The 19,649-nt window shown below is 42.8% G+C and overlaps 1 protein-coding gene across 1 annotated transcript; it reads left to right on the top strand.

Moving 5' to 3' along the window:
• Positions 1–7,981: 7,981 nt before the first annotated feature.
• On the top strand, positions 7,982–19,274 carry LOC309857990 (uncharacterized protein; the record flags this gene model as incomplete). The annotated part of the gene is made up of 4 exons (XM_082750681.1): positions 7,982–8,220; positions 16,157–16,271; positions 16,423–16,596; positions 19,168–19,274. Coding segments are annotated over 4 exons (635 nt in total), but the record flags the coding sequence as incomplete, so codon positions are not given.
• Positions 19,275–19,649: the final 375 nt, after the last annotated feature.

Genomic DNA, 19,649 nt, shown 5'->3' with positions numbered 1-19,649 from the left:
TCCTTTTTTTCTGTGCTTATTCATCTGTCTAGTCATTAATGTGCCTAAATAGGTGCTACCAGAAGATAATGGTTATCCCCTGTGTAGAGCTGTCACTATATATAATCAAGAGAATGAGTGCACCATTGAAGCCACGATTTCAGTATGTAGTTGGGAGCCTCTGGTCATAGACTGAATCTTTATTTTATTGTGGCCATAGGCTAGGAACTGTCAATATCAGTAATTTTAAATATTCTACATCATCTGTAAAACGATAGTGTTGTTAGAATAGGGAGGATATTTGATTATTTGAATCTTTATTAGTTTTTCACTCTGAAACATATTTTATTCCACAAATATTAGTTGCTTTGTGCCTCGCTGTGTACATACACTGAGAATGAAGCATAAAGGTCTTTGAAAACAAAAGCCTTTTTGATTGCAGGGTCCAGTACAGAGTACGTGAGCGTCAATTCAGTGAGATGAGTGAGTAGGTTCTGTGTAATCTGCTTAAGGCAGTGCAGATGCTTGGATTAGGGCAGTGAGAGGGGAAATTGAGAAAAATGAAAGCATTCAAGAGATTCTGATCTAGTGGAATCGAATGCCTTTCTGATATTTGGGTGAGAGTGCAGCTAAATTACGTAACAAAGCTGTGTTCTCGATTTCTGCCTGGTGCCATCTAGTTGTGTGCCATTGACTGAGAAACCACTGATGATGACCTAAGTTGGGGAAGTGTGTAGATTACAAGCTGAGTTTTATACATATTGAATTTGAAGTGTTTACTTTTTTTAAGGTTTTACTTGTTTATTTGAGAGAGAGCGAGAGAGCATGAGCATAAAGTGGGGTGCATGAGGGGCAGAGGGAGAAGCAGATATCCCTGTTGAGCAGGGAGCCTGATGTGGGGCACGATCCCTGGACTCTGGGATCATGACCAGAGCTGAAGGCAGACACTTAACCAGCTCAGCTCCTGAATTTGAGGTGTCTTAGTGAAAATTTCACGTGGGGAGGGATACGTGGGTCTGGTGCTTAGTGCAGAGGTTGGATATGTGCATTCCATTTGGATGTACATGAAGGAAGGTCTTGGAATGGAAAAGACTGAGCTACGTGGCAGAAAGTCTAGTGAATGAGAACTGGAATTAGGGTTGTAGATGGCTGAATAAAGGATGTTGAAGTCAGATGGTGTAAACTTCAAAGAAATCATGCTTTATAGAAGAGGATGGTAAAGTAATCGTCTGTCAGTGGTGAGGGGAGCCATGGTCTCACCTCTTTACTCTGAAAGATCTGGGATAGGAGGGAATCAGTAGCTGTCAGTCGAGGGATTCAGAGTGTCCCCAGGAGGGCCAGGTTTTGATTAACTCAAGGAGGTAAAAGCTTTAAAGTCTTTAAGTTTATGAAAAGTTTATATGTTGGAAAGGTTTAGAAGGTGTTTCAGAAGAGGAATTCTCTCTCCCTTGCCTGGATCTTTATTCCTTTTTTTAATGTTTATGTTATCTTGAGTAAATTATCTCTTCTAGTATTAGAGCATTGGAAATACTCTTTCTTTGCTCTTAATCCTTTTCTGAAATGTTAAGCTTGCGAGGGCGTTAGGTACTCTTTCCACTAGATGGCACACTTACATTGTTATTAAGGAAAATGATGCTTAGTATACGTTTTAGGTTCAAATGTATATGAAACTTAAAGATATAAAAACCTTAGCATAGTCTCACATGTTACAGTGTACGGGTTTCATTCCAATGGAGTTTATAAAGTTAATACTAATTCATCCTAGGTTTTTAGTTTCAATATTCCATGACATATTTATAATACTTTATATGTTCTCTTTAATTTGATATTTCACTTGACCATAACAGTTTTGTTCAGAATGTCTAAGGATCTTTATTTTTAATAATTGTGTTATTTTTATATGACGTATGCTTCTTGGTGTTGTTAAACTCATTTTACAGTGATATAGTGGTCACTGACTGAGAGGTAAGTTGTTACCAAATAAGAATAGAAAAACAGATAAGTTTAGTATATATTTATGTATCTTTAAGTATATCTGTCTAAGTAGTCCTCACTTATCCATGTGATACATTTTGAGGTTAAAATAGAACATTTCCAAGTATGAAACTAATCTTTGAGAACCAAGGTTGCCTTATCTATCAATCAATTAATCAAGTAGGCTTCATGCTGGTGTTTAAAAGCTCCATGCCTTAAGAGACTCAATCTCATAAAACAAACTGAGGGTTGTTGGGGGGAGGTGGGGGGAGGGATCGGGTGGCTGGTTCTGGACAGCGGGGAGAGTATATGCTATGGTGAGTGCTGTGAAATGTGTAAGCCTGATGATTCACAAGCCCGTACCCCTGGGGCAAATAATACATTCTATGTTAATTTTTAAAAAGAGCTTCATGCTTTTATCTTTTATAAATAGAAATGAATATAGTTCACTTTTTTAAAGGCATATACTTTTTATGCTTTTTGCTTCTACTACGTTTTCTGCCTCTTAGATACCTCCTTTTTGTCATTTCAGGACTCATAAGAACGAGCGAAACGTATCTTGAAGACTCATGCAAAAGAGCGTAAGAATCTAGCAGAAGCTTTACTAACTTATGAGACTTTGGATGCCAAAGAGATTCAAATTGTTCTTGAGGGAAAGAAATTGGTAGTGAGATGATAACTTTTAATTCTTTTTTTTTTTTAAAAGATTTTATTTATTTATTTGGCAGAGATCACAAGCAGGCAGAGAGGCAGGCAGAGAGAGAGGAGGAAGCAGGCTCCCTGCTGAGCAGAGAGCCTGATGCGGGGCTCTCGATCCCAGGACTCTGAGATCATGACCCCAGCCGAAGGCAGAGGCCCAACCCACTGAGCCACCCAGGCGCCCCGAAGATGATAACTTTTAAAATGGATGCATTGCTGGTTTTGCTGCAGGAATATATAAGTAGCATTTCCGTAGTCTCCTTTTGCGATGCTTTTCTCCCATTCTTGCCTTGGTATCACTCAAGAGTGTGAAACACTTTGCCTCTCTTTTTTCACATTTAATCTAATTCTGGTTATTCTCATGATGACACCTATGGTAAATTATCAACCTAGCAAATGTGTTAAGAAAAATAAAGAACTACTAGGACTGGAAGAAGCTTATTTGAGAAATGTTAATCAGTTATTCAGTTGAAAATAAGTAATGATTTTATGGTTGGTTCCTCTACTAGATGTAAATAAAAATTGTGCCTTTAGCTCTTGGGAAGTACTTTTACTTGGCAACGTAAAATTATCAAAGGCTTATCTTTGTTTTTATATAGTACTATTTATCTTTGATGAAGAAAGGCTGCCGTTTGGCTCAAGTGAAGCATATTTCTATATAGGTCAGTGGAACCTTCATTAAGATGCACTTAATTATTGTGCTCCCGATTGTCCATATAAAAAATAGTTCTGTTTTTGTCTATCTAAGAGAGAATTGTAAATGTACAGATTTAATCAGAATTTAAATGATTACATCCTTTTAGAAATGCAGCTTGTATTTTCATGGTCTTTTTTTGTTGTTGTTGTTTTATACATCATCATTCTTTCTAATGAAATTTATTTCAGAGCAGCAAATATTTTGTTAAATAAAAAGCAAGTCACTTCAAAATCTGAATAACTATACAATTTTGCTTGGTATTAAAAGATTAACCCCAAATCTCAGTCCTTTCAAAGTGAACTTTGCATTACCCTCCTGGTTATGGAAAATCATATTTGCTTTTCATTCAGATTTTGTGAATATGAACATGTTGTTACAGGATTTACAGACGACTTTATTTAACTGAATAGAGAATTATTTTAGAGCTCATTGTATTGGCTTTGCAACCAGATTATATTCTTGAAGTGATTTTATTAAAATTACCTACAGTTTTCTAATAACTTTTAAGCTGTATATGGTCTTAATTTAAGAAGTTGATAGAGGGAGTTTGCTATACAGTATCTTGCCTCTTTTTTTTTTTTTTTGGTAGCTTTAAATCTTGATCTAATTTCAAACTTATAGAAATGTTACTTGAATAATACAAGGAACCCCGTGTACCTTTGGTCCAGATTCATTATCCCATTTTTTAATTGGCCACTTCCCTTTCCCCTTTCTCTCCTCTTTCATCCTTCCCTGTCACTCTCTCCTTCCTTCCTTCTCCCTGTGTGTATACATGTCTTTGTGTGGATGCAGGTTTTTATTTATCCTAGACAGACTTCTGGGGTAGAAGTTGCTGGGTCATGTAGTAAGTTTCTGTTTACCTTTTTACGGACCTGATGAAATGCATCATTCTCCGTATCTTCTACAGCATATTCTTAGAGACTTTTTGATAAAAATGTCATTCTTAGAGAGTCATTCTGGTGTGAATGAAATAATACCTCATGGATTAACATACGGTTAGCTACACTAGTGATATCCTCTCCTGTTTTATTGGCCGTGTGTGTATATTTTCTTTGGAGAAACATCCATTCAGAGCACCCTCACTGTCCCTTTTGGGTTGTCTTATTATGTGGTGTAAGAGATCATATATTCTGAACACAAGTTCTTTATCAATCTTGCTTTTTAAAAATCCAATTGACAATCTCTGTTTAGTGGAGTGTTTAGTTAATTCAGATTTAGTTTTGATATACTTGTTTCTTCACTTCCCACTTTGCTTTTTCTTTCCTGGTTTTCTCGTATCCCAAGAGATTCTTCTGTTCCTCCTTTTTTGAGTTAGATCTTAGTGATTGATCTAGGTATGACTGTGTGCATCTTGTCAGTCTACTCTAATTCTGGTCAAATGTGGGAACTTTGTTTCAGTAGCTCTCATTTTCTTCTCTGTGCTCCTAGTGTCATATGTTATATCTGTGCATGTTACAGCAACTCAACAATACAGTGCTACTAGTGCTTTATAGACTCTTCTTTCCACAGTCTTTCTCTGGGAATGTCATTTATTTTTGCCTTTGTTTTTTTTAAGAATAGTTTTGATGGATATAGAATACATGGTTGCCTTTTTAAAAAATCTGTAATCATTTAGATTATGTTATGCCATAGACTCCTAGCTTCCATTATTTTTTTGTAAGAAGTCAGCTGTTAATCATAATTTTGGTCTCCTTTTGTGATAGGTTGGTTTTTTTCTCTTGCAGATTTCAAGGTTTTGTGTTCATTTGCTTATCCTTGATTTTAGCGGTTTGACCCCATGATGACACGTTTAGGTGTGGATGTCCTTGTCTATTTCCTGGTTAGGATTTACTGGGCTTCATGGATCTGCAGATTAGGTTTTCATCAAATTTAAGCAATTTTTGGCAATTGCTTCTTCAAATATATTTATTAATCCTTTTCTGTCTTCCTTCTGGGGATCTCCTTATCGTTGATCTGGTCTCAGGCTTTGTTCATTTTCTTTATTGTTTTTTTTTTTTTTTCTACCTCTCTGCTTGAGATTGAGTAATTTCTGTTGATTCTTCAAGTTCACTGATTCTCCTGTCATCTCAAATCAGTTGAATTTTCCATTGCAGGTACTGTATTTTTCAGCTGTAAGTTCTCATTCAATTCTTTTACTTTGTATTTTTTTTAAATTTAAATTTTTATTTTTTAAAGGCTTATTTGACAGAGAGATCATAAGTAGGCATATAGACAGGCAGAGAGAGAGGGGGAAGCAGGCTCCCTGCTGAGCAGAGGGCCCAATGTGGGCCTCGTTCCCAGGATCCTGAGATCATGACCTGAGCTGAAGGTAGAGGCTTAACCCACTGAGCCACCCAGGCACCCCTGTATCTTTTTATTGAGACTCTTCATGTGTCATTTTCATCATGGTTTTCAGCACTATTTCCATTCGTCTTTGACCATGTGCATGTAGCTGCTTTTAAATCTTTGCTGAATCTACCATCTGGAAATACTTAGATGGTTTCTCCTTAATGCTTTTTGTAGTAAGGGTCACCTTTCTTGTCCCTTTGTTTTATAATCTTGTTGAATTTCAGGTAATGTAGCAATTAGGGGTTCTGATTTCCACCCCAGGGGGTTGTCTTGTTCTGCTTAATAACTTGCCTCCAGTAAATTTATGAAGTCTGTCTCTCCTGCAGTGTGCAGCCATTGATGTCTCTGTTCATTTCTTAAATTTTTAAGTCTTGCTTCCTACATGTTGCTGCTGTGCCTGCATCCTTTCACATTTAGCCAACGATTGGGCAGATGTTGTGTGCAGACCCCATTATTCATGCTTTCTCCTCTGCTGATGGATCTGTGTGGGCTTCTAAGTCCATTCAACACTTGGGTCATTTTCAAGGCTGCCTGGTTTTTGCTAACAAGCTTTTTGCTTCTTTGCGTATATGTGCATGGCTTGGCAACCATGGGTATGTGGGTGGCTTGAACCAGCTTCAGTTTCAACTGCATGCCTTGGGTAAACCTGGAGTTTATGTATAGTGCTTATCACATTCAGATGGCTCTCTGACCTCTCAGAGCTTACAGTTAAGTACCTTGCTACTGTTACCAAACAGCATTGCAACCTCAGGCTAGAGAACCCTGTCTGCTTAGCATGGAGGCCACCCCTTTGACTTACTCTGCCTCAGGTCAGGCAAGTCCCTTCTCTAAGTGACAGGTTTCTGGCATGGGAGGTGAGAGCACAGCAGACTCTCACAACTCCAATCAAACTTCAGTAATTTTCATGAATAAACACTTCTTAGTTTGTTGTAGGTCCTCTGAGTCTTTATTATTATTCAGATTTATAGCCCCAGAGCAGGAGCTGAGCGGAGGCCCCGCCGCCCCGCCGCCCCGCCGCCCCGCCGCCCCGGAGCGGCAAGCAGAGCGGAGGCCCCGCGGCCCCACGGCCCCGCCCTCCCGCCGCCCCGCCGCCCCGGAGCAGCGAGCCGAGCCGAGCGGAGGCCCCGCCGCCCCGCCGCCCCGCCGCCCCGGAGCGGCAAGCAGAACGGAGGCCCCGGCCCCACGGCCCCGCCCTCCCGCCGCCCCGCCGCCCCGGAGCAGCGAGCCGAGCCGAGCGGAGGCCCCGCCGCCCCGCCGCCCCGCCGCCCCGGAGCGGCAAGCAGAGCGGAGGCCCCGCGGCCCCACGGCCCCGCCCTCCCGCCGCCCCGCCGCCCCGGAGCAGCGAGCCGAGCCGAGCGGAGGCCCCGCCGCCCCGCCGCCCCGCCGCCCCGCCGCCCCGGAGCGGCAAGCAGAGCGGAGGCCCCGCGGCCCCACGGCCCCGCCCTCCCGCCGCCCCGCCGCCCCGGAGCAGCGAGCCGAGCCGAGCGGAGGCCCCGCCGCCCCGCCGCCCCGCCGCCCCGGAGCGGCAAGCAGAACGGAGGCCCCGGCCCCACGGCCCCGCCCTCCCGCCGCCCCGCCGCCCCGGAGCAGCGAGCCGAGCCGAGCGGAGGCCCCGCCGCCCCGCCGCCCCGCCGCCCCGGAGCGGCAAGCAGAGCGGAGGCCCCGCGGCCCCACGGCCCCGCCCTCCCGCCGCCCCGCCGCCCCGGAGCAGCGAGCCGAGCCGAGCGGAGGCCCCGCCGCCCCGCCGCCCCGCCGCCCCGGAGCGGCAAGCAGAGCGGAGGCCCCGGCCCCACGGCCCCGCCCTCCCGCCGCCCCGCCGCCCCGGAGCAGCGAGCCGAGCCGAGCGGAGGCCCCGCCGCCCCGCCGCCCCGCCGCCCCGCCGCCCCGGAGCGGCAAGCAGAGCGGAGGCCCCGCGGCCCCACGGCCCCGCCCTCCCGCCGCCCCGCCGCCCCGGAGCAGCGAGCCGAGCGGAGGCCCCGCCGCCCCGTAGGCCCGCTGCCCCGTCGCCCCGGAGCGGGGAGCCGAGCGGAGGCTCTGCCACACTACGATCTGTGAGGCTTGAGCCTCGCACGTGTGCTTTGGGCACCCTTAGTGGCTGCCCTTTATGCGCAGGCGCAGCCACGCCGGATTCAGAGTTGCGCATGCGCATTTGTGCTTGGCGTCATAGTTACCGTTGTTAGGTGCTCCAAGATTCCGAACTGTTGCGTGGTGGGTTCGGCTTATCTCTAGCACTGGTGTTGGTGTCTAGAAGCGGCGAAGAGCCAAGCGGAAGGTGAAGTGGTGGTAAAGCCTCTAGGCTTTGCAATGAAGAAGTTTTTTTGTTTTCAGAGTGGGAAGGTGTGCTCATCCTCGGACATCGAGGGGATGAATGACTTGATGGCTTGGGTTCACAAGGAGGAAGTCACGGAGACCCAGCCCCGGTATAACATCCGCCGGAAAGAGCTCAAAAAGATCCACAAAGTTGCTCTCCTGGGTGATATATGGAATATGGATCAGTTGCTACTGCGTGGGAAGAACGTGAATAAAAGAGACAAGAGGAAAAGGTAATAGGCATTAAGGGCCTGCTTAGCCAGAGGGAGTCATTTTGTGTTTATGTAGTGAACTTAGATTGACCCCGCCCCTCCCAGAGGAAATTACTTGCAAAGCCTAGATACAAGGGCATGTCAGGCCAGGTGAAGACATCCAATCAGTGGGATGCGCATATATCTACTAGGGTAAATTGAAATTCAGTTGGCCATCCGTATATTTACTAGGGTAAATTGAAATTCAATTGGCCACACAGAGAAAGCCCAGGCAGTTTTCTCTGTGTGTTGCAGACCTAGCATGATTGTGCAGTTTTCTCTGTGTATCACAATCTCATTGCCCACCTGTGTATAGCCCGGCTAAACGACCTCTAGAAAAGTCTGTGAGGCTGGGAGGGTTCATCTCTTTGCAAGAGACAGCCCTGAGCGGTCAGTTTGATTCTCGATGCTTGGGGCGAAATAAAGCATTGCTTGACCTTTGCTTTGTATCAGTCTCATTCCTTTGATTACGGGATTGTCCGGGAAAAAACAATGAGCACTGAGCCAGTATCAGGATTTCTGGGAAAAGCCTCTGGATGTAAGATCACGGGATCCTGTCTGTCTGATTGTGGAACTCCAGGGTATGGCCCACCGGGAAGGAGCTGGAGCAGCCATGCTCCCCAGGGCTAGAGTGGATGCGGGGATGCCCCTTCCCTCCACTGGTAGGTCGCCAGGGGGTTCAAGTCCCTATAAGCAGTCAGGGGGTTTGAGTCCCCCTAAGCTGTCACCAGGTGTTCGAGTCCCCCTAGGCAGCCAGGGGGTTCGAGTCCCCCTAGGCTGTCAGGGGTTTCGAGTCCCCCTAGAAAATCCCCACCTGTGGCAGGACCACTGGGCCTGCAGTTGTCTTTGTCTTGTTTTTTTGTTGTTGTTGTTGTCTGTTGTGTTGTTTGCTGTGTTTGAAAAAATGGGGCAAGCAGAGAATGAGGGGACTCTGACTTTTAATGGGTATAACTGGAACTGACTGTGGTTAGTCTAACTCGAGACAGAGACTTTAAGGAATATTCCCAAGCAGCTGCTGAAACTCTCTTTGTTTTGGGGCAGTTCCTGTCTTCTATGGCCCGATGTGGACTGCCTAGCCCCTCCCCCTTGCTGGCAGGAGAGCATGGCATCTGAAGTGGAGTGGGCCCAGGTGGAACATGAAATATGTTAAGAAAGAGGTTACTAAACTGATGGTTAATTGTCTGTCTCAGGGTCTTAATGGGTAATTGTTAAAGTAGCTCTCAAAGTCTTTGGTATCCTGAAACTGTGAAAACATGAAGGTTTGCTTGAATGACAAATGGAATTAAATTTGTTGTACATCTAGGTCTTAACCAAATGGGATAAAATGCTAGAGCGTTGGTTGCTGGAACTGTTTTGTGCTTTTGAAATCTGCTGGTGAACATGTTTTGTACTTAACTGATTCATAAATTTGCCTTCTAAGAATTCTCTTGTAAAATGACTTCCGCCTTAAAGGAAATTCATATGGGTAGACTTTCAGGACAAATACAGGTCTTTGATATGTTAAAATCCTGGAACTAAAATGGGTAAGAATTGCCAGAAGTAAAAGCTGCATTCAGACTAAACCAGAATGAGTAACATGGGACTAGATGAACTGAAAGATTGTAATGTTGTATCTCTTGATGTTTTGTCTTATTTTAAACATTACTGGTTCTGTAGTGTTTGCTTTTCCAGGCTTGTTAAACTTTTTCTTAAGTTATCTGTAACTTACAGAGATGTAAAAGTAGTCATTTGTAAACAAATCAAGGTATTCAACTCTTTCTCTCTATCTGAACCCTCTGAAACCGAAAGGTCTCAGCAAGTATTCTTTCTTCCATGGCAATCAGTCATTTGCACAAGTTCAGTAAGAATCGGTTCTCCTTGTAACAAGACACCATTGGAAACACTGGTTATTTTACCAAGGCTTTGACTGGAATGTCATATTTGAAAAGATTCAGCTATGCCTAGACAGCTTAAAGGAACTAAGGTGGACTTTATAAAACCTGGAGCCTGAAAGCCCTTTGGTACTGTTGGCCTGATACCTTGCTTAGAGAGTTCCCAACAGCCTCCCCAGGCGAGTAAAGGATATAACTTCCTGGCAGATGCAGGAACCTCAGGATACTTTGGGGACCTCAGGAAGAGGAATTCGCCCAAATCGAGAGGTATTGCAGGCATGTCTGATGGCAAGTACGTGGCTTGGCTTCTGGCCTGGAGAGGCTACTATAAGTTCAACCTAGAGATTCCTTATGAGAAGTTCCAGCAAAGCAGATTCTAAAAGATTTATATGATCACTCACTGTTCTTGCAGAGCTTATGTAAGTAATTAGGCCAAGTTTGTTAAAACTGGACTTGTTTTTCAAATAAATTAGTCCTGATTTGGTTATCTCTGGAAATGAGGGCTATTTTAGAGAGAAAAATTATGTTTTAATAATACACCTTTATGGATGTTAACTTCTACATGTGATTGTCTTTAAATGCTTGTTTACCTAAGCTACACAACCTGAGGTAAACATCAGGGAAGTTGCATGATAGCTTGTTTAGATGATCTTGCTTTTGCCAGTCAGTCAGCTGCAGATATAGGGAGGAAACTTCAGAAAATTGAAGGATTGGAAGGGAAGAATGTGACTGAGTGAGTGGGACTAGTAGAAAAGGTGTTTAACAACAGGGATGCACAGGAGGAAGGTTTTGGCCTTACAATCTGGCAGGTAGAGGATGGTAAATGGAAGGAAAAGCCTAAGCACAGAGAAGGCAGGCAGGAAGACGTAGATTCAGATCAGTGTGCTTACTGTAAGGAAAAAGGGCATTGGGCCAGGGAGTGCCCCGAATGGAAGATGGCCATGCTGTCCTCCAGAGACTGAAGGGGCTGTGGTTCAGAGCCCCTCCCCAAACCTCAGGTAAAAACTGAAGTGGAGGGAAAATCAATTGAAACCTATGGGAAAACTATCTGAAGAGGAAGTCTTGGTACAAGGTGTGAATGGCATAGAAAGACATAAATGTACAACTGTGCAGATGTCTGTGCCAGCTGTAGATGAATACCTTCTTTACGAGCCAGTCTCAGAACCAGTGGAGACAAGAGAAGGGAGCCTTCTCCAAACCCTCCAGGAAACAATGGGGCCTAATCCTTATGCCATCCTCTCCCTCCTGGGCCCCCAAAGAACTGTTTATACCATCTTAGATCTCAAAGATGCATATTTCTGCATATCTTTAGCAAGGGAGTCTCAGCCCCTTCGTTGCTTTTGAGTGGCCCAATCCACAGGAAGGATTTCAAGGCCAACTCACCTAGACAGGACTTCCCCAAGGGTTCAAGAATTCACCCACTATCTTCAGAGAGGCCCTACATGAGGATTTGCATGAGTATAGAACCTCTAACCTGGGAGTCACTCTGTTACAGTATGTTGATAACTTGCTAATAGCCACTGAGGACTATGAGTCATGTTCGTGGGGATGGGAGCTCTCTTACAGATTCTGCAGGAAAAGGGTATTGGGTGTCAGCAAAGAAAGCACAGCTCTGTCAGAGCCATGCTACTTATCTAGGCTTTGATCTCCACGAGGGAGTGCGTTCACTGTCTGAGTCCAGGAAACAGGTGATCACCCAATACCCCCGCCCCACCACGTCCCAACAAGTGAGGGAGTTTCTTGGGATGGTGGGCTACTGTAGGCTGTGGATACTGCAGTCTACGGAGATTGCCTGACCTCTCTATGAACTGGCAAAATGTGGGCTCACTATGACAGAGTGGATGGCTGAGGCAGAAGGAGCATCTTGGGAATTACAAACAGCCTTACTGAGTGCCCCAGCATTGGCCATCCCAGAAGCCCTTCCAGTTGTATGTGGATGAAAAAGCAGAGGTGGCCAAAGGAGTTTTGACTCAGACTCTGGAGGCTTGGCAAAGGCCAGTATCATATCTTAGCAAGAAACTAGATCCAGTAGCAGCTGGGTTCCCCCTTGCCTCTGCATAATTGCTGCCATGGCCCTCCTGGTCAAGGATGCAAGTAAATTGACTTTGGGTCAAAATCTCATCTTGACCACCACCCACACTACCAAAGGCCTCCTCCAGAATCCACCAGACCGATGAGTGATGAACACCCGAGTGACAGGGTATCAGGGCCTCCTCCTCAACGAAACAAGAGTGAGCTTCCGGCCCCCAGTGGTGCTAAATCCAGCCACGCTGCTGCCAGTAGAGCTGGCTCACCACCTACATGACTGCGGGGAGGTCCTAACCCGAGTCACAGAAGTAAGGCCGGCCCTCAGAGACATTCACCTTCTGGATGCAGAGGTGACTCTGTTCATGGATGGGAGTAGTTACATGGTCAATGGAGAAAGGGATGCAGGGGCTGCGGTGGTTTCCCCTGAGCAGGAACTCTGGACAGCAGCCCTGCCACATGGAACATCGGTGCAAAAAGCGGAGCTGATTGTACTGCTGATGGCCAAAGGTAAAACTGCCAACATCTATATGGACAGCAGGTATGCCCTTGCTACTCTCCATATACATGGGGCTATTCATAAAGAAAGGAGCCTATTAACAGCAGAAGGAAAAAGAATTAAAAACAGAGAAGTAGTACTGGCTCTCCTCCAAGCTATTTGGGACTCAAAAGAGGTGGCCGTTATGCACTGCCCAGGACACTAAAAGGGGACTGATCTGACTTCAAAAGGAAACCAATTAGCAGATCAACCTGCAAAGCAAGCACCCCCAAAAAAACAGTGCAGGAGCTGGTTACACTTCTGGCTCCAGCCCTACCAGAAAAACTGAACTATTCAGAAGATTTAAAGTATTTACAAAAATGGCCTAAATTAGACCATGAGGGGAATTGGGCTAAGACTAAAACAGGAAAGTTAATTCTTTCTCGGAGACTAGGTAAGAACTTAGTAGGCCAGATAAATCAGGGTACTCATTTGAGGACATGAAAACTTAAGGAGCTTATAGGCAAGCAGTTCCAGGTTTCTAAATTAGGGCGTATGTTTCAGGATGTAGTTCATGGATGTGCTAAATGCCAGGGAGTAAATGCAGGAGGAACTAGAATGGGAAGAGGGAAAAGAGAAAGAGGTAAGGAACCAGGAATTTTTTTTTAATGTTATCATTTTTTAAATTTATTTTTTATTTCTTTTCAGCATAATAGTATTTATTGTTTTTGCACCACACCCAGTGCTCCATGCAATCTGTGCCCTCTATAACACCCACTACCTGGTACCCCAACCTCTACCCCCCTGCCACTTCAAACCCCTCAGATTGTTTTTTAGAGTCCATAGTGTCTCATGGTTCAACTCCCCTTCCAATTTCCCCCAACTCCCTTCTCCTCTCCATCTCCCCATGTCCTCCATGATATTTGTTATGCTCCACAAATAAGTGAAACCATATGATAATTGACTCTCTGAGCTTGACTTATTTCACTTAGCATAATCTCTTCCAGTCCCGGCCATGTTGCTACAAAAGTTAGGTATTCATCCTTTCTTTTTCTTTTTTTTTTTTTTAAAGATTTTATTTATTTATTTGTCAGAGAGTGAGTGAGAGCGAGCACAGGCAGACAGAGTGGAAGGCAGAGTCAGAGGGAGAAGCAGGCTCCCTGCGGAGCAAGGAGCCCGATGGAGGCCTCATACTCCATAGTGTATATGGACCACATCTTCCTTATCCATTCATCCATTGAAGGGCATCTTGGTTCTTTCCACAGTTTGGCAGCCGTGGCCATTGTTGCTATGAACATTGGGGTACAGATGGCCCTTCTTTTCACTACATATGTATCTTTGGGGTAAATACCCTCCTGTCACTGAGGGCACTTGGCGGTCTTCCCTCCTGAGGCTGGGCAGCAAGGGGTCTAGCGCCCAGGCTGGCTGAGCTACAAAACAAAATCCTCAGCTGCCTTTTGACCCACTCATAAGTCCCCATATAGGCCAGTTGAGAGACAGCTTTGATATGACTGAACCACATTTCAATAGTGACAGAAAAGAAATGAAGTATATACAGTATTTCACTTTATTTTTTAAGATTTTATTATTGACAGAGACACAGAGGGAGCGAATACAGCAGAGGGAGTGGGAGAGATGGAAGCAGCCCCCCACCACCAGCAGAAAGCCCGATGGGGGACTTGATCTTAGGACCCTGAGATCAGGACCTGAACCCAAGGCAGATGCTGAATGACTGAGCCACCCAGGCACCTCCAGTATTTTATATTTAATGGACATCTTTTTATACGATAATGTTATAAAAAAAGTCTAATCCCATAATAGATCAACTTCTGGGCTACAAATTCTTTCGATAAAATCCAATATATAATTTTTATCTGTGTCCACTTTGTATGTATGTTATTTACTGAATGGCTGTCGAAATAAATTTTGAATTGGGAAGATGGTTCTGTTTGTGATTAGGAAGACGTATTTCTCAAAATGTGTACTCTTCCTGTATTTATCGACATTCCATAATGCAAATAAAATCATCATGGTTTTAAGAATTTTGTGTTACTCCTGCTGTCTTTTATCATTGTGATGACATTAAGAAATTTTTTGGAATCACTAGAGTGTACACCTGAAAGTAATATAACACTGCATGTTAACTGGAATTAAAATAAAAACTTAAATTTTTATAAGTAGACAGATATACCCTTCCAGATATCAAAATGTATCTTAAATTTCCACAAATTACACAGTTACTAATGGCTGAAAGGATAGATGAATGAATGGGGTAGAGAAGAAAATGCCAAACACCCCAATATGGTGACATTTCATATTAGTAGGAAAAGGTGAATCATTCATAAGTGGTGAAGAAAGATCTGCTATTTATTTATTTATAATGGTATTAAATACTAATATTGATAATTGGTAATTCTTGATTTTCATATGATCTATAAATCTAATAAAATGAAAAAAATAATTTTATTATTTCATATAATGTATATGAAAATATATCATATATAAACATGATATATTTATGTATAAGATATATAAAATATATTATTTCATATAAAATATATATAAAATACATAATGTACAAAAATAAAACTGTTCCTGTTTATTTGAATCCTGAGCTTCCTTTGGCTTAAAGTTTCTTGAAAATCAGAGTGAAGAATTACTTAAAAAGAATTCTTCATTATTTTAGTCCTCTTTTCCTATAATGCTTTCAAGAACTAAAATTTATTTAAATGCCAACCATGTGACTAGAACTGCAGTAGAGCTGTTGTATGTATATAACATTATTACATTTAACGTAAGGCACATTGATTGTGTGATGCCCCACCATTTTGTATACCAATAAGAAATCTTAAAAAATTCTGCCAATTATAGTTGTAAGACATTTTGAATTATAAATCACATTCCAATGTCAGAGATACTAAAAGGTGACAAAATGAGCCTCCTAGAATCATTGATATGTAGTATTCTTGTGAATATTTAAAGCATATCTGAGAAGTAGGCATGATTGTATCACTTTACCTAATGGGATTTGTACAGTAGTATCAATAGTAATAGTCATAATAATAATATGTAACAAACTTTGCATAGATCCTCATTTAAGCATGGTGACGAGGTCTCATGAGATACCTATTCTTTACTTTATTTTTATTAGTTTTTAGTAATCTCTGTAGCCAACATGAGGCTTGAATTCATGATCCTTGAGATCAAGAGTCACATGACCTTCAAACTGAGCAAGGCAGGAACATGAGCTAACTGTTTTTATCTCCATTATTTGATGAGGAAATTGAGGATAAGGCTGAGCCATAACTATTAAGTAGGTTGAGCTGAATCCTGAGGTCATGCTCTACCTAGTCAGATAGACTGCTCTTTTATTAGTATGGTGAATGATCACTAATAATTATTGTACTTTCTTCAAAAGAAAATGAAATCTTTGTTTTTGAGTCAAAGGAATAAGATGCTATTTAATGTTTACAATTACATGAATTAATTGCATGTTTTGAAATTGTGCACTATAATTTCCTAAAACATTCTTTCACTTTCATAGGACACCTCTCCATCTGGCCTGTACCATCGGCCATGCCGACATGGTAGATTTTCTTGTAGAGAGGAAATGCAAGCTTGACCTCTATGATGGAGACTATAGGACTCCTCTAATGAAGGTGTGTGGTAGCAGCTGTGTCTGCCTGAGGTGGATTTGATTTAATTACTTAGAATGAAAATTTATTGCAATTAAATGTAACTAATTGGTTGTAGCATGCTTGCTTTAAATTCCCAGAATTTACACTCTGTTTCTTGGGATACTACTGACAGGCTGTACAATACCAGGAAGAGGCATGTGTAACTACTCTTTTAGAACATGGGGCTAATCCAGATCTTACGGATAAGTTTGGCAATACTGCCCTCCACTATGCTGTTGCTGGTGAGAACACATCAATAGTAGAGAAGCTGATTTTATACCATGCAAATATTGAAGCAAGAAACAAGGTACGTCAACATTATTTATAAAGTATTCAAAATTTTAAAACACACACACACACACACACACACACACACATATATATTTTAGCTACAAAACATTTATTTATGTATTTATTCCTATATGTAATAAATAATAAATACTGAATTCTATACATCAAGTCCTGTACCAGGGAAACAACTCCAAAGCCAGGGCAGGGAGGACTAGAGAACGATGAAGCCCACGGAAAGGGTAGAGTTCTGTTTCCCAGCCGCCCTTCCACCCCAGGAGGAGAATCTTCCCATTAGTGTTTGGGAGTGGATGGTGGGCTCAGAGCCCACAAAGGCTTGAAGGCCTGAGGGGAGTGAGGTGATGATGGAGGCTGGGTGCTGTGCAGGGGCTTAGGAAACGGGTGCTCTTGGGAAGGGGTGGGAGACCATGACCCAGTGGGGTAACTTGGGTGAGTTTGAGTGGGAGGAGAAAGCAGCAGGTTGCAGGCCCCGGGCACTGCAGGCCCCAAGGTTCTGAAGATGAGAGCACGGGGATCGGGTCCTGACATCCTCCAGGGGCATCTACTTGTGCTCATAGCCACTCTGCCTGCCATGTCCCACACTGGGGTCTCCCATTTCACAGAGTAGTTCCTGCTCAGCATTGTGTAGGTCCTCAGGGGGTAGTAGCTGTGCATGGGGAGTTGAGGGGGACCACACTCACTCTTCCATTTGTTATTTCTTTGACATGCCTTACCTCCTACCATTGCCCTTAAGGAAGCACTGTTGGTTGACATAGATAGGGTCAATTTTTCATACGTAGAAGCTCGAGCATTCCCTGAATGAAAATATTTTTAAATAACTTAATTGTCTAAGATTGGAAATACATTTTTTTAGGGACTGTAAATAAAGAAAGCAGGAAGAAAGCACATACGCAGACTTATAAGGAGAGAAGCATGTTCTTCACATAGCAAGAATTTTTCTTTCTTGACTGCTAACCCAAGTAGTAATTCTGAGTAATTTTACATGGAATATGCCTTATTCTGCTCTAAGACCATGATCTAGTTATAGGGATAGGGAAGTGATCTATGTTTCTATGATTCAGTTGATATTAATACTAGTCTTTGATACACTTTCATTCTTAAATGCAGCAATTATCTACAATTGATTATAGTTCTTAAGTTTTTGTTGACCCAAGTGTTGGTTTTCTTCAAGTTTTGAAAGAGGCCGGCTTTGGCTAACAGTGCTGTAAACTGTCAAGTCAGTTATTTGAAGTTTTAAGATTTCACTTTAATGAACTTTTTTAAAAAGAAAGATCTTATGTATTTGAGAGAGAACGTGAGAGTGCACACATGAGTAGGGAGGAAGGGCATAGGGAGAGGGAAAAGTAGGGGAGCCTGATGCAGGGCTGGATCCCAAGACCCCAAGAACAGGACCTGAGCCAAAGGCAGACACTTAACTGACTGATCCACCCAGATGCCCCACAGCTGCTCTTTTAATTCAGAGTCCATCTCCTTAGTGACCCATTTGGAGCAAGAGTGCTTTATGTTGACATCTGGGATCCTGATACCATTGATAGAAGAGAATCAAGCATGTTGGTATAACCTGGAGAAAAGCTTCACCTTTACTGGAAAGCTCTCAACACTGTATCCCTGAAACTCTAATTCTGAAATGTTAATGTTTGCCATGAAAGTATTGTAAAATGGGGATAAGCAAATTTAAACTGATTTCTTTTGCGCTAGAGATAATGTGCAGTTCTGTAATATTTCTCAAACATCGAGGATCATTGAATCTTTCTATTGAGGCACAATCCTCACGGATCATTGAATCTTTCTATTGAGGCACAATCCTCACCTTCCAGGAAGTATATGTTCTTTGGAATATAATTTAAGAAACACTACTCCGGAGATAATCCTTTAGGCTGTTAACTCAGTAAAAATACTTTCAGCTTTTACAGCTATGTTTTAGAGTTTGGAGATACAGAGATAAAATATAGTCCTTTCCCTCAAGAAGCTCTTGGTTTCGATGGGTACAATAAAATAAGTGGAGTATACAGTGGTAAATGCTGTGATAGAAGCCGAGATTCTTGGAACCGGTCAATGTTTGAAGTAAGATTTGGAGAATGACTACAGTTAATCTGTTGAAGAGGTGGAGGAGGGCTATTTAACTTAATTTAATTTATTTTATTTTTTCAAAAATATTTATTTATTTGAGAGAGTGAGAATGGGAGAGAGATGTGAGCAGAGGGGTGGGGAAGAGGGAGAAGGAGAAGCTGACTCCCCACTGAGCAGGGAGCCTGACGTGAGGCTGGATCCCAGAACCCTGGGCTCAGGACCTGAGCTGAAGGCAGACCCTCAGATTGAGCTGCCCAGGTCCCCTGAGGAGGGCTATTGCCAAGAGAAGGAGCAGCTGGTGAAAGAGAGGGGTGGGGGTGGGGGCGGGGGGGAGGGTAGGGGCGGTGTGAGGGGGTGGGGAAGACTGAGGGCTGGGGAAGGTGGGGGGTTGAGAGTACTTATGTATGTGTTTAAGGTTAGAGGATCCTTTATAGGTTTTAAAATTCAGTATGGAAATATGTAATTTTGTAAATTATAAATTGTTTTTACACTTTTACAGGTCGAATTCACACCATTTTTACTTGCTGTAAATGAAAACAACCACAAAATGGTGGAATTGTTAATTAGAGAAAAAGCAGATGTACATGTGGTTGATAAGTTTAAAAGGTACAGTAGTTGTTTTTTTTTAAACTTATATTGTTCTAGGGTGGTAATAAGTCAGAAAGATTAACTTAATAAGAAGAGGATAATTTATAATTACATAGTGAAAAATGTCGACATGTCATCAGTTAGGCAGAAAGCAATTATTCTGATGGGGCAACATGAAGAACAGTATACACAAAATTTATATTCTTTCATATTATTGACTGATGTGATCTGCAGTCTTTTTTTTTCTGCCATATGACTTTATGTTAGCTAAAAGGGTTTCATATTAGTTTTATTATAAAGTGTGGACTCCTTTTATTCTATGACACAGTATTAAACTTCTTAACCCTTTTATAGTATTTTTTAGAAACTTCTACTTTATATACATTTTCCTTA

This window comes from Mustela nivalis, assembly GCF_964662115.1.
Source record: "Mustela nivalis genome assembly, contig: HAP1_SCAFFOLD_1655, whole genome shotgun sequence".
Classification (NCBI taxonomy): Eukaryota; Metazoa; Chordata; class Mammalia; order Carnivora; family Mustelidae; genus Mustela; species Mustela nivalis.
Note: the sequence above shows the minus strand (reverse complement) of the source record. Positions and strands in the feature narration are given on the sequence as shown.